The 21,991-nt window shown below is 33.7% G+C and overlaps 2 protein-coding genes across 2 annotated transcripts; one reads left to right on the plus strand and one right to left on the minus strand.

The window, feature by feature from the left end:
* Positions 1-1,208: 1,208 nt before the first annotated feature.
* On the minus strand, positions 1,209-8,477 carry LOC132558950 (activator of 90 kDa heat shock protein ATPase homolog 1-like). Its single transcript, XM_060223574.1, has 9 exons — positions 8,288-8,477; positions 7,663-7,742; positions 5,700-5,810; positions 5,065-5,150; positions 4,507-4,627; positions 3,668-3,741; positions 3,357-3,503; positions 2,702-2,803; positions 1,209-2,372 (listed from the first exon to the last, which is right to left on the minus strand). The coding sequence occupies exons 1-9, from the start codon at positions 8,365-8,367 to the stop codon at positions 2,145-2,147; spliced, it is 1,029 nt and encodes a 342-aa protein (XP_060079557.1). The 5' UTR covers positions 8,368-8,477; the 3' UTR covers positions 1,209-2,144.
* Positions 8,478-8,752: 275 nt separating this feature from the next.
* On the plus strand, positions 8,753-21,797 carry LOC132558939 (probable ATP-dependent RNA helicase DDX52). Its single transcript, XM_060223559.1, has 16 exons — positions 8,753-8,850; positions 10,606-10,714; positions 10,823-11,046; positions 11,699-11,884; positions 12,209-12,352; positions 12,907-13,018; positions 13,371-13,437; positions 13,812-13,881; positions 15,103-15,236; positions 16,399-16,489; positions 17,090-17,212; positions 17,537-17,687; positions 19,406-19,481; positions 19,937-20,008; positions 20,437-20,535; positions 21,519-21,797. Exons 1-16 carry the CDS (start codon positions 8,764-8,766, stop codon positions 21,730-21,732), a joined length of 1,959 nt encoding a protein of 652 aa, XP_060079542.1. The 5' UTR covers positions 8,753-8,763; the 3' UTR covers positions 21,733-21,797.
* Positions 21,798-21,991: the final 194 nt, after the last annotated feature.

The raw sequence follows: 21,991 nt of genomic DNA on the forward strand, positions 1-21,991 counted from the left end.
ATGTCCTGAAAAAGTACTCATGATTTGTTGTATCAAAAAGGTATGTCAAAATGGAAAAACAGTTCTATATATTTTAATGATAAAGTTCTCAAAGAGATTGGTTGGAAAACGGAAGGAAATACTGTTGAATCAAAATGTCACAAGAATAAAAAACGTTCACAGTCCTACCTATTCTCAAAGAAAATGTTTGACTGACGGAGATGATACCTTGACAAGATGAAAAAAATTGAAATAAAGGGAATAAATCTTTCCATGATTGTAAAATCACAGAGCCAACAAGGAAAGCATCATTTCATGTAATAGTTATAAAGCCGAGTTTTAGAGAAAGTTTGTGCAAAACTAGAGATCTCATACAAAATTAAGATGCTTGGAAAAAAACAAAGGGCGATAAATCTTTCAAAAATTGTTGAATCAAACTGCTCTGTATGAAAATACTAATTCATGTCTTAAGCCTTTCAAGTTTTGAAATAATTAATTGAAAACCGAGACAGATGATAACCATACAATATTAACAGTATGAAAACAACAAGGGACAATGACCTCTAAATACTGTTGAATCAAACTGCTGTTCAGGAAAACAGAACTTATGTCATGGTGATTAAGCCTATGACATTTCAATGAAATCAGTAGAAAACTAGGATGAGATCTCCTGACAAGATTGAAAATTATGAAAACAAGGGGCAGTAACTCTATCAAATAAAGTCCAATCAAACCGCTGTTCAGGAAAAGATAACTTTATGTCATGGTAATTAAGCATACAAAGTTTGAAAAAGATCTGTTGAAAACTATAGATCTTCAGACAAATTTAAGTTTATGACAGATGGACAACACCATACCATAATATATCAAATTCAAATAAATCAAAATTTGCTAATACATGTACTAATTGGTATTAAACCCTAGCCACGCTCCTCCCCACCCACCTGCCTATTTGGCTAATGCAATATAATAAAATGGTGATGATGTTCAAGAGCTATATCAAGACATAATTTTCAATTAAGAAATTAAGAAAACAATACTTTTTAATGAATGGTAGTGTAAAATGGTAGCTTATAAATAAGTTGCAATGCTGCAATCATAACCTTTCCGAGTTTCAATTCTAATCCACATCAACTTCAAATAAGAACGTACTGTGCAATGTCTAAACAAACAGCTGTTTTAATTGTTATATAATTAATTACCATAAGAAAGGAAACAACAATGTCAAGTGACGGCATAAACATTTATTTATAGTAACAGCAATCTTGACCTCCACATGTACGACCCCATACCAGGGTATCAGGGTATTTGTGTAATGAAAACTGGTAAAAAGTTCCATCAAAATCAAAAGTAAAGTGAAGCCAGTCAACCAATGACTTGAATATCTTATGGAAAATTATCCTTGGTGTTCAATCAATGATATTCATGAGAAGTGTTAAGGTAATAATTGTTTGTATCCCAGTTCATCACATGTAAACAAACGTGATGTAGCAAGGGAAAAGACAGCAGCCACATGAGAAAAAAATTATAAAATACTAGACATTCAAAAGTTTGTATAAATTACATGAAGGTATCTATTTTAGTATTCATAAAATACTAGACATTCAAAAGTTTGTATAAATTACATGAAGGTATCTATTCTAGTATTCATAAAATACTAGACATTCAAAATTCACATTCATTACATCCAGGTTTTCCCACTAGTTTTGTCCTTAAAAGACAAAATCTTAAAATATTTCAGTCCGATATGAAAACAAATGCAATAGGTTAATTTTAAGGAAAGCAATGCTGTATGGATTCAATGCGCTTGTGTACCCATAGTTGTGTCCTGGTTGCTTCATGAACCTGTATAAAATGCATTTCATGTCATAAGGTTTTATATTGAAAAATTGGGGTGAGCAGATGACAAGGTTTACTGCTCCAATATTCCTTACTTCATTCATTGATACCTTCTGAAGATGTTGGCTATTGGAACGACATGCAGCCAGATACATCTTTTCCAATTCTGAGTAATCCCTCAGAGCTGCGGACACCAAACTTTTGTTAAGTCGTTAAGAGATCAAATAGCTTGTCAGGGTCACTTAGTACATTCCTGGATAACCTGTCAGGAAAATCATTTCCTAGGTATTTACTTACAACATCATCACATTTAAGAAAATCTATCATCAACAAAATATATTTGAACCAAATCCAAATATTTGTTTGATTCTGTTCCAATAGTTCAATTTCCACCCTTCACGAGTTTTTTCTAATTCGGTGTCTGGGACACCTGTTTGTGTTATATTTAACACTGTACAGTCCTCTTTTTCCACCAGGTCGAAGGTAACTACTGAATAATGTTCCTCTGGCCAACTTTTCACCCTCCACCTTTGAACAATTTTTGTTGGTTGAACCTACAATTAAAGAATAATTCAATCATGACAGTGATTAAATGATTTTAAAAGATAAAATTCAAATCGATGATATAGTTATATGTCATAGCTTAGCTGTTCACAATATCTAAATGACAATACAAACACAACAGTAAAATTTTCCAAATTTAATTCAATGACGATATTAATAAACAGAAGAACATAAAATGCTCTTGACATAAAAGAATACTATATGTTTATTGATCAGCAATGTACATGTATACATTTTTCAACAGAAATAAAAATAGATATTGTGTAGCTGCCTACCATACTAGCTATCATACTAACTTTCACTAAAGTATTTAACTCACCAATTCCAAAAATTCTCCAGTTATATTGCCATTGAGAAGTGAGAATCGTCCTCCCTTCTCCACTTCCATCGACACAGGACCACAGGTAAAAGCTTGCACCATCTGAAGAGAAATCAATGTAGACGAATCAGTGACAAGTCCAACAACATGTAAATATATCTGGTATGACCAAGACATTATACTCTGTACTGCAACAATATTTTACGTTTTATACTTTAAATCAAGATCATAAAACTGTTGAAATTTCACACCCTTTATCTGTCAGTGTTCTGTATAAGTTCTCTATCTGTCAGTGTTCTGTATAAGTTCTCTGTCTGTCAGCGGTTTGTGAGAGTCCTATACACAACATTTGAACTTTTATCTCCCTTTCTGCCAGTGCCCTATATACTTGCCTCTCTATCTATCAGTGCCTTGTTTAAGTCCAATATACAACAACTGAAATTGTATCCCCTTATCTATCAGTGCCCTGTATCTTGCCTTGTTATCTATCAGTGCCCTGTATCTTACCCCCTTATCTATCAGTGCCCTGTATCTTACCCCCTTATCTATCAGTGCCCTGTATCTTACCTGGTTATCTGTCAGTGTCTTGTCTTACATCGTTATTTCAGCACCCCATATCTTACCCCCCTCTTCTGTCAAGTGCCCTATATCTTACCTCCTTATCTGTCAGTGCCCTGTATAAATCCTCTGCACGACATCTGAATTCTTCCTTTTCTGTGAGTTTTTTTGTGTGGATCCTTACACCAACGTTGTCATTGGACTTGTTTATTATCATTTTGTTCATTTCTTGTCGCATTTTGTTCTGAAATTGACAAGTATACGAATTAAAGCTGCAGTATAGCTGTCTACATAGATATTTTAATTTTCAACAAAAGCATTTTATAGAAAAAAAACAACTGTTTAGTCTTACAACGAGCATTTGAAATTTTAGTATAGATAGCAAGCAATTATTACAGTAAAACTTACCTCAGCCTGTTTCTTTTCAGTGGCAGTCACTGTAGAACTCCCTTTAGTGGGAAGAACAATTCCTTTTCCATACTCTAAAAAAAACCAAAAATGTAAATTGAATAACTTGATTCTTATAAGATTCAATACATTTTACTCTGAACATGAAGATATGAAATATGGCACTATAAAACACCAGGATCAGTGGTAATAACTGATAACAAGGTTTTTTGATGTAAGATAATTCATTCAAATTTTCAAAGAAATTTTAACATGAGAGAATCATTTTTTCTTTTTTCACCTTGACAGAATCACAAAGTCTTCATGCTAATCAGAGAAAATCATGTCATGCATGTAACCACAGAACTAGTTTTCACAAGCATCTACTGCCATATTGAATTAGTTGATAAAATTTATTCAGACATGTCACTAAGAAATAGCAAGAGGCAACAGCATTAAATGTTTTGCTAATCATAGATTTCAAAGAGAAATTCCACACAACATTTTCTTCTGTTGTTCTGAACAGGCCAAGAGCTATGTCAAGGTGACCTACAACTGGTGACAACACAACCCATGTCCGTAAACATAACAGTATATGGAAGTATTTCAAACTAATTTTTGTGTGGACAGTGATTTCCATTGATGGTCCAAAAATGCATACAAAATTAGATCATGTTTTAAATATGTATAATCATACATACAAGTAATAATCACACATGATATACAACCTCTTAGATAACTTGTGATCATGCTAACCTCCATATATATATATATATACTTTACTTCTTCATTCTTTTTGGAGAGGAAAGAATTTTTTTTCATTCATTACACTGAATATACTTTTTTTTATACAAAATTACCTTCTTTTAGTTCTTTCATGTATTTTGCAACTTGTGTCCGAACTAATTCCTGGCCTTTCTTTCTCATCATTTCTTTCACTTTAAATGATTCATCTGTAGTTTTGTCTATTGTAACTTCAAACTGAAACAAAGTTAAAAGACATCTCTTTTTGTACAATGTCAACCAAATAAATAAATGAATAGACACCCTCATCAAAAGTGGTGAATTGAGAATTATCATTCCTTCATTTTAACCTAATTTAAGTCCAATCAAGCAGAGAACTTTGTGATGTTATACTATGCTATCAATACAAATCAAATTTGTTTATGAGTTTGTTTCCATCATCTAGACTTTTATGTACCACAAAAGATATCGTATCTTTCAGTCTTACTTAATTAGAAAATTGAGCTAAATGTTTATTACAGCATGGTATGTACCTTCAGTGCAAATCAACAGTTCTGAACTTCTCTGAAGTCTCAAGTAATGAAGTAACATTTAAATATAGTTTAGGTCTTAACTAAAACATGATTGCATTCAGTTAGCAGTTATTTTCTATAGCCTTACAGTATAGTACTTACATTCACTTCATCTGCTTCATTTTCTTCACTAAGATTTGGAATTTCAAACTTTCCTTTATGGTTCTTGACACCATCTTTTAGCTTCCCTGTAAAACAAAGATGTGTTTTAAACATTCAAACATATCATGGGATTGTACATATGCCTATTGATACTTGACAGTGATACTACCAAATCATACACAGCATTGATTCAGTAAGTTTTCTGTCACATCGTGGACCAGCTTACACGATTGGAAGATTCAACTCTGGTATACAGAGCGCAGAATGTAGGCACAAGCAACTGTGTTTCACTTAACATTTTGATTAGATAACCACACCAACAATATCCCTTTTTATTATGTCAAATAAATCATTGTAAGACTCATAGATATGCACATGTAGACAAGATGATTTTAACGAACATGAATCTGTAATATTTTCGTTACCCCAAACACACCATTTGCAATTGGGAGTTTCCTGCACTGCCAAGACGTTTTCAACACTTTGTCATGATTTCAGGTGATACAAACTGTGATAGTTCAAACTCTTCATTAATTTTCAGACATAATTTCATAGAATTCACAAAGGTTAAATAGTATTTATTCAAGTTTGCTTGGATTGACAGAAGGTTTACAATATATACATATGTAACTCACCTGACCACTCGCCTGCAATGGTCCATTCATAAAAAAATATCAATTTTCCTTTTCTGTTATTTGCTGTAGCTTCCCCATCTAATGTTGTCAAGGATTTTATTTCACAGAAATCTGCAAAGACAAGCAGTTGTTGTGCACCTTTTCACATCTTGTATAGACAGTATAAATCACATAAACATCACATTTAATATTGGAGAGCTTATATGATTATACAAACATAAACGCAAACTAAAAAATTAAGAAAACATGAATTGTATAATGGTTAATTTCTTATTGATGGAAATATTAGCTTTGACTTTGACTTCCTGGAATTCAAACCTATTAACAGTGTTATCATATAAAAAAAATTCAGTTGAATGCATATTTTTACAATCAATTTATTGTAGTTAAAGCTATCACATCACCACAGCAAACAAAAAATCTACAGGAATATTTGATCACAACATCTAGAAACATGTACTTCCCTCTAATCTCACAAATTATCTTTACATAAACTACATATTGCTCTCAATTCTTCATAGATGTATGTATCCTGCATTCCCATGGGAGATAACCCTATCCAACAAACATGCGCAGTGATTGGAGACTTCCTTGTCACTGTTAGAAACTATTTTTTTTAAAAATCCTATTTGTGTTCAGAATGTGTCATATCATTTCAGCTGATATTCTCAGATGTGACATTACAACACATGTAGAGTTTAATTCGTATGTAAGTTTAAAAAATTTGGATTAAAAAGAAGAAAAACAAATTAAGAAATGAGTGTTTTTTTCCATTCTAGAACAGAGTATTTTATTCCTTATTTTGACGGCTGCTCAAGATATAGGGAAATCACTCCTATACCAATATTACTGTCTGTTATAACAAGGAGATATCATATTTTGTTGTCTAAGCGGATTACATCAATACCTAAATTTCCACATATCTATTTACAGTGGGAATAAAGATAGCATTACTAACAAAATTTACCAGGGTAACTGTTTCACTTTTTTTTTTTAGATTTTTGCAGCATTTTGTTTCATTGTGATATTTCATGGGCATAGCTGAGAACTAATACTAATATAGGGGCATGTTGCAATGATATTTGGGACTCAGATATTTAAGTACTGGACTTATGTTTTTCACTTATATTTTGAGGAGCCACTATCTCTCTTAGTAATGAGATTCTGACTCGTCATAGTTTTGGACATGGTGTTCTGGACTTGTCTGAAAAAATACAAAACTTATTGATGTTGGCATAGTAGATTAAGCACTAATGTCTTTAACTTTTACAACATTTGTTTTTGTTTCCCAGTTAAACATGAAAATTAACTAGTATCCTTAGCTCCATTAATGAATTGGAAGTAATATCAAAGTGATTATAGTACAGTTGTTGATGTTCTGGTATTTCTATCCTTTTTCTGTTTGCTTATGTAACTCTAGTCCGAAAGTTCTGACTATCTATCCGTGGCTGATTGTTATCTTCTGTTCCCATCCATCTCGCCTGAATTTACTTTTTTGTAGGTTTACAGGTTTACAAGTCTACAGAAATTCCGCATAGTGGTGGCCATTATAAATATGCTCGAAATTAGAGTGGAAATACTTAGTTTACAATATCTAAATGCTTTGACACACGAGCAAGTTAAAAGTAAAATGTTTTATCTTTCTACCCATGTATGATTCATAACTATTGCACTGTTGTTAAATATATAAAACATTCCCTGAATTCTGACCCTTACACAGGTCACTAGTATTTATTTTTTTTATATAGGGTAGAACTCTGAGTATAGGTCTGCAACCAAGACAAAATGAAATCATGGACAGATAGCTAGAACCCTTCTGACAAATGAAACTTGTGCATTTGTCATATTTATCCCTGGTCTATGGATCATTTTGATGCTCTGAACCTTGGATTAGAAGAGCAATGTTTCTGATACAAGAAACATTTGTGAAGTGGTACGTTACTTTTCCATCTTGAAAACTTACATTCTTCGTCTTCAACTATTAAACCATTTAACAGTTCTTTCAACTTGTCCTTTGACCAATTTGTCGCATTCTTCTCAGTCCTATAAAAAACAATTGCACATGTATAGGGGCCTATATCAGGCTTAGAAGAGAACTTCAATATAATTGGGATATATTCATTCTGTTGTGTTATACAGTGCTTGGTTAACCTAGCAACCAGTATTGTCGTTATAAACGACAACAGCAAAAACTGTAGCATGAGAATCTTATTTTATTTAGATTTTAGATTATCAAGGGAAAAAAAGATATTGTTACAATCAAAATATCGGAATCAGGACTTTTTAAAGCAAAAACACGAATGAACAGTCACATAAGGGATCATTGCCTTTGTAAATTAAAAGTAGAATGACGAAATCCATCATAACTGAATAGTAGAACAGAAAATAAACAAATCTGCAAGGATTCAATTCTTTAGTAGATCTAAAACTTTTTATTTTTTGGATCAACTTTTCAAAGTTTTAAAATTTCTCGGTCCTAGTACTTCCAAGAACCGAAATAATAAGACTCAAAGGCATGATTCATGAGGGGAAATTATCAATATCCGTATCTGCACTGTCAGTACACATCAACCCGCTCGCTAACTTACCAGTGCCAATTATTTACATTTGTACCGTCTGGCCGTTCTTCTACAATCCAGCGAGGGTCTCCCTCTCCCCATTTCGCCATTTTACATTAAAAAATCAGGATAGTTAAAAACCGTCCACTTATTAGTTTCTGGTTTGATTGGTCTTTTAAAATGTTTACTGATACACGCTTCGATACAGCCAACGCTGTTCAGCACGTTTCTGGAAGGGAATCTCCCGGAAGTTGTAGAGCGCCGCCTATGAAGAGAATATTCGAGAAAAAAATACAGTGAAACACAGAAAACAAAGATGATCTATTTATGTTTCTTTTCTGATTACAGATATGATTTTTAAAAAACTTAAGTTTTCGTTGATAAAAGTGCTTAAGGTTTTATATAATATGGCAAATTTCTGATTAGATACACATGTTCAAGGGAAGTCACTCACAAATCATATGCCCACCCTTAATTCTACATCCGGAATATTTACTCGAAGAAGCATGGATGGGTTTGATTTGTTCAAAAAACTTGGTGTCGGTGTTAAATTTAATATTGAAAGGTTTCAGAAAGATGCCGAGCGATTTAAGGTAACACCAGGCTGTTAACTGTCATTGCTATGAGCCGAGTCTTTTTTTGTGATTATGTTTTAAAGGCTTAAATAATGAATTTTGTATATATAGCTCTAGTACTGGGACCCTTTCGTTTATGCATTTGAATTTCGTAGTTGTGCCCGGTTCGTTTTCGTTCCGGACCGTTTTAGTGGCTAATCAGGCACATCGACAACGTTGGTTTACTACAAATAATTAACAAAATTAGTAGCAATTACAACATTTAAAAATATTTCAAAAATACACATACTTGTGTGCCATTTGATAAGAGAAATATTTCTTATGAAATTGAATTGATTTTTTTTCAATCACAGTTCATATGACATACTACTATGGTACTCCGTCATGTCATGTAAAGTTTATTACCAGTACAGGATCACCTAAGATCCTCCACACTGGTCTCAAATATACAGAAAAGGATATGGGTTGAAGAGATTACTTACATTGAATATATAAAAAGGTGTTCTTGATGTAAAGCCAGTAAATGTAGGAATTACATTTGTTAAAATAATATGAATAATCTTGGCTTCATTGAAAATGCGTGGTTTTCAATTGATAGAATTATACTTTCTGAAAGTTATATGTTCTTGAATTGATTGGGAGCATAATTTTTCAATATCATTTCAGAAGAACAGAAAAAATTGATTCACAACTCAATCAACCAAACACTGCACAGTGTAATCCAAAAGACAGCCACATTGTAATTAATAGCAGTGAAAGAGTTATTTTTTTTCATAATGTACTCACCATTGTTAATTTTCTGACAGAAGGTTTCATTGTGTAAAGAATGGCAAGGTTGAATTTAAGACAAAACTTATCAATGTACAAATACTGTTGAAGAAATTTCTGAACTTTTCATAACCTGCAGTCCAAAAAGTTCAATACATTAATATGTCAGTTATGCAAAAATGCCAATGATTTGAAATATGAAACAAATGTTGTTTATGATAAACAAAAATAGGTGTGAATGTCAATGAAATGTACTGAATTCCAAAATTTTAATATTTTTATAGGCTGCAATCAGTTGTAAAAAACAAAGATATCATGACAAAACAGGATGAAGTATAGACTATTCAGTCCAATCTCTTTTGACTCTGAATCTGTGTTTTTTTGATTTTCAGGTTGTGTTTTATACTTCTCTATAATTCGTTATAACCATAGCCAGGATGTTTTGTTTTATACCCTTCTTTTCACCTGGATCATTGATAGAAAGCCAAATAATGTTCAAATTGATCATGCTAACTTTAAAGCCAAATCATTGCTATCAACTTCTGATATTAAAGAAACGAACCACGTGTTTTATTTTCAAAAAATTTTTTTTTGTTAATTATTGAAATATTACCCTTTATTTTATGCAACTTTCAGTTTCAAATATTAAGAAGTCATTCCTACATCAAATGCATTAAAAAGCTGAGTTATTTTCCCTTTATGTTTTTATGATGAATTATTTCATTCATTTGTTATTTTTGTGATGAAAATTAGCATCAATTCTCACTGCCTGACAAGATGGTTCTGGTAAGGCCACTCAGTGCTGGGATATAGATAAATAAAAACCTAGTGGATAAAAACTGGAAAGGGAAGTTTAATGACCTCATGGCTCAGTTTACAAATACAAAATAAACACCAGATCAGTCTCCACCCAGACTTTTGTTTCCAGTTGCTACATTATGTATCCATGCTAATTATAGGGAATCATTGTTTGTGCAATCTAAGATATCAGATCTATTTTTGTAGTTAACCCGTCCAGCTAGCCAACAACAAAACCAAATTGATAAGACTCAAAATCCAACTCCCAAAAGGAAAGCATCCAAGGACACTGATCAGGCAAGGAAAAAGTTCAAAGGTAACATTTGCTTGCTGTGTACTGTTTATTTTGTTTACTGCAATAGTGGGTGGGAGTTATTGAAATTATTGTTTTTGTAAAGAAATCATGTGAACATTTTTTTTGTAGAAGAATCTGATGATTCCAGTGGTGAAGAAGATGAGTTGTATTCAGAAGATGACATAGTATCAGACATTTCCTCAAATATTGATCAAGAGACAGAGCCAGAACTGCAATTACTTGGCAGCATCAAGTCTCAAAATGGAAAAATATCACACCAGAAGGACAGGTGTAAGAAAACAACTACTAAGGACAGCTCTTTAGAGAAACGGGTTCAGATACAAAGAGAACAGGTATAAAGTAGTATGCCAACTTTCCAAGTTTTTCTTCCAAATGCACTTAAATTTGCTGTTCCTTGTTAATAACAATGTTAGAAGCTCAGTCAGTAGATTATTGGTCAAAGTAACTTGAGGTGAAGATCTGAGGTGCGTGTTTCGACACTTCTTACCAGTGGTGGTTTGTATTTCTCCGGAAGCTGAGAAAGAGATTGGTCTGGGCTGTGGTAGTTGTGCCTTTCAGCTAGATGCTTTACTCCAGTTGCTGTGGATGGCAAGCAATTGGCCTCCCATATGTTGTTTTGTGAGGTAGCCACCAGCTACTACAAGGTGACCCTGTCTCAAATTGACCCTGGTTGTTCAAAAAGCAATGCACCCAATAAACAAATCTTAGACATTTCAAATACATGTTATAATTACTGTGTATAACATTTTCATTTACTTTTATTTGAAGATATCCATGTTAATGATTTAATATATCATACAGATCTACCAATCATGCTAATTGGTATAATTAAGGAAAATGTTATGAGTCATTCAAAACAAATTAAGAAACATAAATGAAGACTACAGGTCTTTTTGATGTATGATTGTATAAAAATATAACATAATAGAATAACTGTTATAGATTTCAGTTCAGTTGTTTTATTTTTTCCTAATATCTTCATAGCTCAACCATGTTAAGAACAAGCACAGGATCCATACCCATGGGACAGATGTTCCCCGTGTGCTGGAAACTTTTGATAATCTTGTCGATGAGTACAACGTTCATCCTCAACTTGTCCAGAACATTAAGGCTGCAGGCTATGACCTTCCTACTCCTATACAGATGCAAGCTATTCCTATCATGCTACATGTAAGATGGTTTACAGTCAAGTCTCATTGCTGTACCTTGTTACTGAAGAGCCTTTGAGACATCATTATGTATAGAATGAATGTAACTTTTTTTATGTTACAAATAATGGTCTCTTAAATAACAGTTGTGGTAGATAGTATTGTAGGCACAAGTCACATTTAACCTATTAGGAGACCCACCTACTTTTTTTTTGTAAAAAAGATCAATATTTACTTCAAAGAGATATCACCTTTAGAACTTGGAAACTTGTGAAATAAACTTATTGATAAATGTGCATATTATTCTATGAGTAAGGCAATGGTTGACAGTTACTTTTCATTACAGAGAAGGGAGTTAATGGCATGTGCTCCAACAGGGTCAGGGAAAACAGCAGCTTTTATCATCCCAATTCTTCACCACCTGAAGGAGCCAAGGAACCAGGGATTTAGAGCTCTGGTATTAGCTCCTACCAGAGAGTTAGCAAAACAGGTGAATAGCAAAATACTGTATAATCTCTCAGAAAAAATGATAAAATGTTGACAGAAATACCTGATTGTTTTGATGTTAAATGGTTAAATGGTAATTTAAATATCAAATTGATACTGGTTCAGGTGGTATGAATATAGTTTGTACCATTCATAAGCTTATTACACTAAGAAAAAGGTTCTGTTCTCACACAACAAATCCAGATTGTCTACCTTTTAATGCTTAAATGAAATTGTCATCATGACCTCATTTAATATAATGGGTAATTTTGTCTCTGTGGTAGATGAACATACTGTAAAGGGAGATAACTGGTATATATCAGTGGCTATTGTTAAACTTCAGAGAATACTTTGATGAAAAGATTCAAAATACTTTAATTTGTCGAATACAATGCATTCTCGAATGTTTCACAGTATGTTTTAGACAAGTGTTCAAACTGCAAAACAAGAATCAAATGTCCAACATTACATCTCTGTATTCATTTTTTGTTTTCTGTATCAAATGTGAACTTTTGTGAAACTCATGTGTAAACATACTTTACATTGAATATTTTACAGACATGCAGAGAATTTCAAAAGCTTTCCGAAGGAAGGGGCTTTAGGATACACTATATTGAGAAGGCCAGCACAGCTATTAAGAAGTTTGGCCCCAAATCATCTCAAAAGTTTGGTAAGAATTCATATTTACATATATGGACATCAGAATCATATAGACTGAGGTCAGAGACTGTATATAACATATTTACATTTATGATACATACAAACGGTACATTATTTTGTAAATGCCTAACTGAAATCTTCACCTGTGACTGTCTCCCTCCTAACTGACCTATTTTCCATCTGTCAAGCATTCAGACTACCTCAGTAACTTTCTCTGATTCTGGTTAAAAAAGGTCAATGTGTACTGTTGCCATTCTGTTGTAAAGTGAGATTAATCTATCAGTAAAATGTTATTATGTTCAATCTGTGGTTTGATGCAATTTCTGTCTGTATTTATAACCTGTCTGCTGTATTTTATACAGATGTCCTGGTATCAACACCCAACAGACTGGTGTATATGCTGAAACAAGACTGTTTACGACTTAACAGGTAAAAACAACGCTAAATATCTATTTAATATTTCACAATATTTTACTGGTTAAGTTTACCCAGAGGTGGACTTTTGTAACTAAAATGTATGTCATTCATTCAAAAAAAATCTAAAGTGAGTGGTTGCATATGCTAATAAGAAAAACAACCCCCTGGGCATGCTTACCTACCGATTTCGAAAAAGTTTTCAAGACCAGCGGTATATCGGTTTAATCTGATGGAACTTTGTCATTACAAAAGATGTTTGCCACTCTGATTAGTCTATCATATCATTGAAAGTAAGACGAATGTAGAGAAATATGATCAGTTTTAAGTCTTGACAAAAGTCATTCTATTTTTAAGGTTTGGTTTACTATAACCTGTACTTTTTGCAGTGTTGAATGGCTTGTGGTCGATGAATCTGATAAATTGTTTGAGGAAGGCAAGACAGGATTCAGAGATCAGGTATGTAATCTAACTTTATAGCCAGTGTAATCAAAATGACTTGAACATTTGTATGGAACATTTCTTGTAGGATTACTCAATATAATTATTCATTTTGCCATTGAAAACTATAAGTCATCATTACCAAGATACTAATACTGATGACAATGTAGTTTGTTTTCTTTCAAATGGTATTTTATATGCTTTATAATATTTTGACCAGTTTTAATATGATGTCTTAAGTTTTTAATCCCTGCAAAACATGTTGGGGAGGAGGGGTATATTACAATCAGCTTTGTCCATCTGACTGTGCATGAGCATTTTCCATACCAGAACTCTGAAACCGTTCAAGAAAATTTTTTTTTCAAAACTTTGTACAGTTATCAAACTAGCACTCTGAAAACGCTTTTTTGCTATGGAGAAGTTCTCTACCTAAATCATTTTTTCTGTTACCATGGAAACAGAAAAGCAAAATGAAAGTTTTTTCTGGACCACAGCTCTGAAAGTGTTGAAGACAAGTACCTGAATTTTCTATCTAGCATTCTGGTAGTGCCATTGAAATGTGCTCTCAATTCTTTTGTTTTTTAGGTCATTCGTCATCATCCGCTGTTCATAAACTTTTGACATTTTAAACTTCTAAAGTTCCACCAATGGGATTCAGTTCAGACTTGCATGAAATTATCATGAGATGGTCCTGACCAAGTGTTGTTATTTAGGGGTCTGTCTGAAATCAAAGATTGCCACTATGGCCACCATCTTGAAAAACATATTTCAAACTTCTTCTCCAATTTCCCTGGTGTCATTGAGCTAAAAATTGGTAGGGATGTTAAGGAAAGGTAGCCAAAAAAATGTTATATTTTTACTATGTCAAAGCTTTCACATGGCAGCCAGCCGTGGCTGTGTCTTCAGAAAGGAAACTGACTCAGATTTAGGGTTGAAATGCTGTGTGAAAACTTTCCTGTCAAAAATTATGTAACACTTGTTACAGTTACCTACTTCTCACCAAAACTACCAGCTGCATCATGGAAAAAAGCTATTTGGTAAGCTTTCATTCAAAGAATAAAAAATAACCCATCTTCCTGCTGAAAGTTTTGTAGTCAGATGACCGTTAAGATGACCTACAGCAGTGGAAGACTTTCATTTTGTCTTTTCACCATGGAAACAGATAAGATACTGATAGGCAAATTTACAAATAAAAGACAAAGATGTAGGGTCAACTTAACTTATGAATCTATGTTCCAGTTAGCTGAAATCTACAAGGCCTGTGATGGTCCAAACTTACGACGTGCAATGTTTAGTGCCACATTTGCTTTTGATGTGGAGGAATGGTGTAAACTTAACCTGGACAATGTCATTCAGGCTTATATAGGAGCTAAGTAAGTGTGTACCACTGTTTGTTTGTAGTTATACAGACTTATATAGGAGCTAAGCATATGTGTACTATTGTGAGTAGTCATTCAGACTTACATAGGAGCTACTGGTAAGTGAGTGTGTTCCACTGTGTGTATGTGTCTGCACAACATATAAGAGGGAACATATTCAGTATTGGGCAAAATATGTGTTGTTTTCATTACCTGCTAGGTAATGAGATTTTTGTAACAAAATGAGAAAAAATGGGTTTAATGGTAACTTTGGAATGGTGTGTATCGTAGAGAGCAGCATCTTAGTTTAAAGTACATCAGGTCAAAAGTCCGTCAATGCTGGACCGAGGTAAAAACCCTGTCAGTGATAGGTACTGGTAATGATGCATGCCTGATAACGGGCGGGGTGTGTACCCAAGTAGTGAAGCACCGTGGCAGAATATCGCCAGTATGATTGATCAGGACAGATAGATGCTCTCTTTTGTATGCCTCGCGCTGGCGAACATATTTGTTAGTAAACAAGATAAGAAACAATGTATAAGGTAGATCAAAGGTGGGAAGTTGATAACGGGTACTCCTAGTCGCACGTACCTTCATAATTAGATGCTCCAGGGGATGGGTTATTGTTGTCCAATAGGGACTAGGCTGAAATAAAGTATTTGGGTATTATTTACACTTAGACAATAACAACCAGCAGAAGTCTAGTCGAATCTGGGATTGAGAAGCTAGAGAGAGTTGGGAGTCGGACGTGGAGATGAGCAGAGTCCCGTATGGGACCTGCTCCTCGATGGAGCGGGCCCTGGTCAAGTTGGCCCATGGACATTTGTATGGAACTCTTTGATATGGACGGGCAGGGGTTTAGTTTTTGTCTGCCTTACACAGGTGGTTACTTTGGTGTCACGACATGCTGCTGTATGTTGATTAGGAACTATCTTTTGTAATGGATATTAACGCGAAGTACTGACTATGGAAAACCTCTATACGATGAAATAAACGTTTCGGTCAACCCAAGTAAACACCGTGTTTACCCATTGTGTTACATTTCATTTATTGGATTAAAAATTAAATTGAAGAAAATATGGAGAACTGAAATTGTAACTTTGCTATGCTTTTCCTTTCATTAAATTGAAAAAATTATTTCTAACTTTAATTTGAACCAAACAATTTCTTATTTCAGGAATTCAGCAACAGAAACTATACAGCAAGAATTAAAATTTGTTGGGACAGAATCTGGAAAACTGTTTGCTATCAGAGAAATAATCCAGCAAGTAAGATGTTCTGTTGATTCTACTGATGTATGAGATTATTGAATACAATCTTACACAACCATCAAAGTAAAGGGTCATTTTAGTGGGCTCGTTTTTATCAGTCAGTGCTCATGTCCACTAAGTCCAGTTGATCTTTTGATGACTTGCTGATATTAGTGGACAGAGTAGAGTATGACACCCTCATACCCCTACCACTTCCTGGATTGCTTGTCTAGAACCTAGATTCGGAGAACCACTGTAGTTGCAATGTGTACTGTGAGAGATTGAGTATATTGTGTGTGCTGTGCCACAGTTTGGAAAAGGAGCCTAAGGGGAGGGGTTTAGAGGGGTTTAGTACCATAGCTCACTTTAAACTTACTTTCTCTTTAGAAATAACTAGAAATAGTTCTTCAGAGATAACTAAGGGTATTCAGTATCATAATGTAGAAAATTTTACATAAGATGTAATAATTTCAAGTTGATTTTATCAATAATTATTTGAATATTAGAGAAACTCATTCCCTTGGAAGAATCAGTTGAAGTAATGACAGTTGGTACCAAATCTTATAGACAAATGAAAGTGAGAAAGCTTCATGTTTTGTGTCTATGTAAATACTTCAGGGTATAGAACCACCAGTCTTAGTGTTTGTCCAGTCCAAAGATCGTGCAAAGCAGTTGTTTCGGGAACTCATCTACGATGGGATTAATGTTGATGCTATACACTCGGACAGGACACAACTTCAGGTAAACAACCTTTCTCTTTTTTAAATTGGTTTTTCTCTTTTGTTGGAAACGTTGAAAAATCCTAACAAGAACACATATATATCATTTATTTTTTTTACAATGCTCAACTATAAACACACCCGTGTCTGCTTAGAAAACCACAGGCAAAGTTTGACTGTTATGTTAATTTTTGGCTATAGGTACTGACTTTACTCTAGAGAAACATGCTGATTTTGAAGATATGAGAATTTTTTTTCATCAGTTGCTTAAAATTTTGTGTGTCTTCATCACATACACTGAAAGGCCTACAAAACATTAAAAGTCTAAATGGTTGCATTGTTATAGAGAGACAATGTAGTGAAGAGTTTCCGGGCTGGAAAGATCTGGATTATGATTTGTACAGAACTGATGGGCCGTGGAATTGACTTCAAGGGAGTCAACCTGGTTATCAATTATGACTTCCCAAACAGTGCAATCAGCTATATCCACAGAATAGGTGAGTAATCTCCTTTGATATAACAAGGATGGAAATAGAGACATGCAACACTTACCTTTGTCACACTTGATTTAATGTACTTGTCCTGTTCCCATTTACAAGATTTTCATGCAAGAAGCCGTCAAGTAACAGACAAACTCATAACACATGGATTCAAAAGATGCAGATAGATGGAAATTATGGAGAAGCTTTATGGTTGCCATAGCGATGTCATTAAGAAATATTATATTTCTTTGTTTGATATGAAGCAGGATGTGTCATGTGCTTGTTAATTTACTTGTATACCCTGGTCTCATTTGAGAATGTGACATTACTTACCTGGATTGACAAATGTTTACAGGGTAGATGTTGTTGATAAAGCAGAAAACGTTTACTCTTCTGGAACACCTGGTCCTGTTCTCCTTGTACTTTTTCAGGGGTCTACCTGAAAATCTTTCCTTTGTTCATATTTTGCCCTAGTTTTATAGACTTTGAGTCTGGATTATGATTATGTTGCCATGTTGGTATTTCTTGATGTTTTGTAGATAGACAATCAAAGTATATATATATAAATGTGATCTTATCAACTGAAATAAATCAGCTAGAATCTGATATCGTCTTCAGTACAGTAATAGTGATTTTGGAGAACAAATCTTTTGTTTAATATGGAAGACTTCGAATGCTTCATTGGCAAAGTTTTACAGCTAATCTACTTCTGTGATTTGATGGGCATTAATAATGACTTGACCAGCTGTAGTATATATTGTTACATTACGGAAGTAACGTACAGCAAATAAAACCCAATAGCTAGGTTAAAATTAAACAATTTAATAACAACAAATAAATTCTATACAGTTGAATTACAAATACTGCGATGGTGTATAGAGCTAGCTACTAATTAATCAAAAGTCTGAAATCTTTCTGTGGAAATCCTCCAAATCCAGAAGAATTCATAATAGATTGTCCAGAAAACAAGGTAGCCAACGAATGATCCAAGAATGGTTTCCTCGCTGGGTATATATATAACAAGGCACTATCACTAAAACACTGTACAAGTCCACACTTCACAGACTGAAGTCTCAAAGTAAGCTCACTCAAGGTGTTAATACATCAAAAAGGCTGCTCAGACTCAGATCCATCATGTTAACATACACTAAAGGTTTCTAGAAAGTTCTTTTCTAGATTATTCTAGACTAGCAGGTACCTAGCTTGTTTACATGTGTCTCTAGAAACTTCTGGAAACACCCAAGTAATTCTTATAACCAAGCTTTCTAGATTTAGAAACTTCCAGTTACTGAGCTTTCTAGAGAAATCTGCCTAGCACTATCTACACATATTGTGACAAGTAATCATAAACAGGTTTTTATGTAAACAATCAATATGATACAATGCATGTAAACACAGCACATCTGAATTTGGATTAGTACACAACATTTTACATAACAATATGTACAAACTAGTTTTATCTCTGATTGCTGCTTTGAAATGGTTTATGGAATGTCCCTTCTTAGCAGCGAGAAAAAATTTTTATGATATTGTGTGGGACACAATACCACTAGTAAAAAATTATGAATATAGCTTGTGATCATCAATATATGATTGTTATGTATATGTTGTAAATACATGAAACTTATTTAGGTGTTCCACATGAGACACGGTTATCTTACATGTGTACATACACGAGGGAACGTATCTATTCCAAAGAAAATTGTTATTACCTTCTGACATCATGCTTTCAGGTAGGACAGGTCGAGCAGGGAGACCAGGAAGGGCTGTGACCTTCTTTACTGAAGACGACGTTACCAATATCCGCAGGTACGCTTGGTCTGGGTGTTATCAAATATATACTCATCATATTAGGGTGAAGATTCGTCTTAGAGCCGTAAATGATTCACAAGAGATGTGGGAAGGAGCTTTCTGAAGTCTGTCTTATGATTAAATGGTCAAACCAGTCTTATATAAATTTTGTGTTGTATAATCTGAATAATAATTTGTGTTATCTATTTAATGGTGGTCGAGGATGGTTAGCTTACAAATTAAGTTCAGGCAGATGAAGGATATCTGTTTAATGTTTTATAAGCATTGAAATCCTGTGATCCTATAGGTATTCATTGTCTTCTAACTTGAGTATCTTTTTATAAAGACACTGACCAATTTACCTTTCCTGTCACTCTTTTTCTCCTTCCTGCAGTAACTACATTGTGAAAAACAACATCGCAAATCCTCACTGTATGTTTAGGTAGCCTGATATACACAACTGTTTGTTTCAGTATCGCTAACATCATGCGAGAAGCTGGCTGTCCTGTCCCAGACTACATGTTACAGATAAAACGTCTGTCCAAGTAAGTCGTTTATGAATGTAGGATACTGCTTTCCTCTGATGTCAGAATTAAATGGTCAAATAGGTCTCAAAACAAAAGTATCGATTAGTGACTGAGAAAATATAAGATTGTATGTACATTGTACCTTCATTTATTGTATAGAGTATTTTCATTCTTTGTTTTGAGATTAAATCTTTTTTTTTAAGCATTTTCAGTTGTCATCTAAACACATATGAAATGTATTGTTAGGTTTAAAACATATTTTACTTGAAATGACAAAGGGATTAGTCAGTAAGTTGTGCCAACTTCTGAGTGACTTCTCACAAAATACAGATAAACAATAATAAATTACAATCGTCGCATGATGACACGAAGAAGATTTATTATTAGATAAGAAATGTCTTTTATAGTGTTTTTGGTTTAATGATGTTTTCAATTGTAACTTCCAGGAAAAAGAGAAAAAAGTTGTCCAAGAGAGTGCCCAAGAGAGATTGTATCTCCACAAATCTCAAAGCAAGACGCCTACAGGCAGTAATTAATGAAAAAAGGTAAATATCAGAAATTTGATCAGTGTTCCATCAGAAATGTCCTACCTGATCAAAGAACCATACAATGTACTCATTTTAATATAGATTTGAAGATGGCATGATAAACAACGACGACATGATTTCAGAAGACGTATAGCAATATTGAATTAGACATTACTCTGTATAATCCAGCACAATAGAAAGAGGACAACAAGAGTATTACATATTGTCCCCTCTCAAGGTTCTGAATCATAATGTGTTGATATGATGTAAATTTATTATATGTCAGCCATGCAGTAATGATAAAATGTCTGTACTTGTCATTATGGAATTACAATTAGGATTGTTTTCATAATGCTCTATGTTAGTTTAATCTGGCAAGAGATCTTGAATGGTCCTCCACTCACAAGCAGAATGAAAATATTCAGCTGATGGTCGAAGTAAGGTTTATATTCAATCTGTTGATATTGTCTTAGTATATTTGCAATCAATGGTCTTCAGCATGTATACTATACACTATAAAACTTCGGTGTAATTATAGCCCCTGACTGGAATCAACCCTCTCTGTCCATCTCTTCATCCATAGATATAATTTTCCCTGACAACTCCTCAAAAACTTGGGGAGTAATTTCAATAAAACTACACAGGAATGGTTGTCCACACAATCTTGTGGAACAATTTCAATGAAATACACAGAAATGTTGCAAGAATGTTAGCCACCATGTATATTATGCTTTCAGTCATTTTCACTCAAATTTGTTTGCCATATGGTTGGAGGGTGTGGGTAGGTATTATTTAGCCATTGGTTCGTAGTTCTAATTTAATCTACTATTTATGATTGGGCTTTACTTTCTTTTGATGTCTGTAAGAAGATTCATATTTTGGGAGAATTTGTCGTGGAAAGTCAGACTTTGTAAAGAATGTACTTTGTAGGTAAAGGTTTGTTAATCATTTAAATTTATATATGAATTATCTAACTGCTAATTTTCTTTTTCTCTTTTAAGGAAAAAGAAATCGGATAAAAAGTCTAAGAAAACGAAAGCATCCATGGATACTGATATATCAAGTGAATTGGATGACCAGATTGACAAACAGAATCTTGAACATGCATCTTACACAGAGTCTTCAACAGATGGACCGAGGAAAACAAAGAAAGACAGGTCAAAAGCTCGCACTAAGATGAAGAAGAATAAAAAGTCAGGAAAGCCTGTAAAGTGAGAGCACTGCTGTAACTGCCATCTGTTCATTCATCACTACATCTTCAATAAATTGTATACAACTTTTGATTAGTTACTTATGTGTTGTTTATACACGAATCTAGCATCATGGGAAAATATTGTTGCAAAGTCTTTTATTTCATTAACTCTATGCACTGAACTTTCACCTGAGATCATTTTAGTATTAATTTGTGATGAACCATCAATCTTTGGTATCAAGTTTGATTATATTGCAGGCATGATAATATGACCTTTGACCT

This window comes from Ylistrum balloti, unplaced genomic scaffold (genome assembly GCF_031769215.1).
Source record: "Ylistrum balloti isolate Yb309-2 unplaced genomic scaffold, AGI_CSIRO_Ybal_v1 Utg370840, whole genome shotgun sequence".
NCBI lineage: Eukaryota > Metazoa > Mollusca > Bivalvia > Pectinida > Pectinidae > Ylistrum > Ylistrum balloti.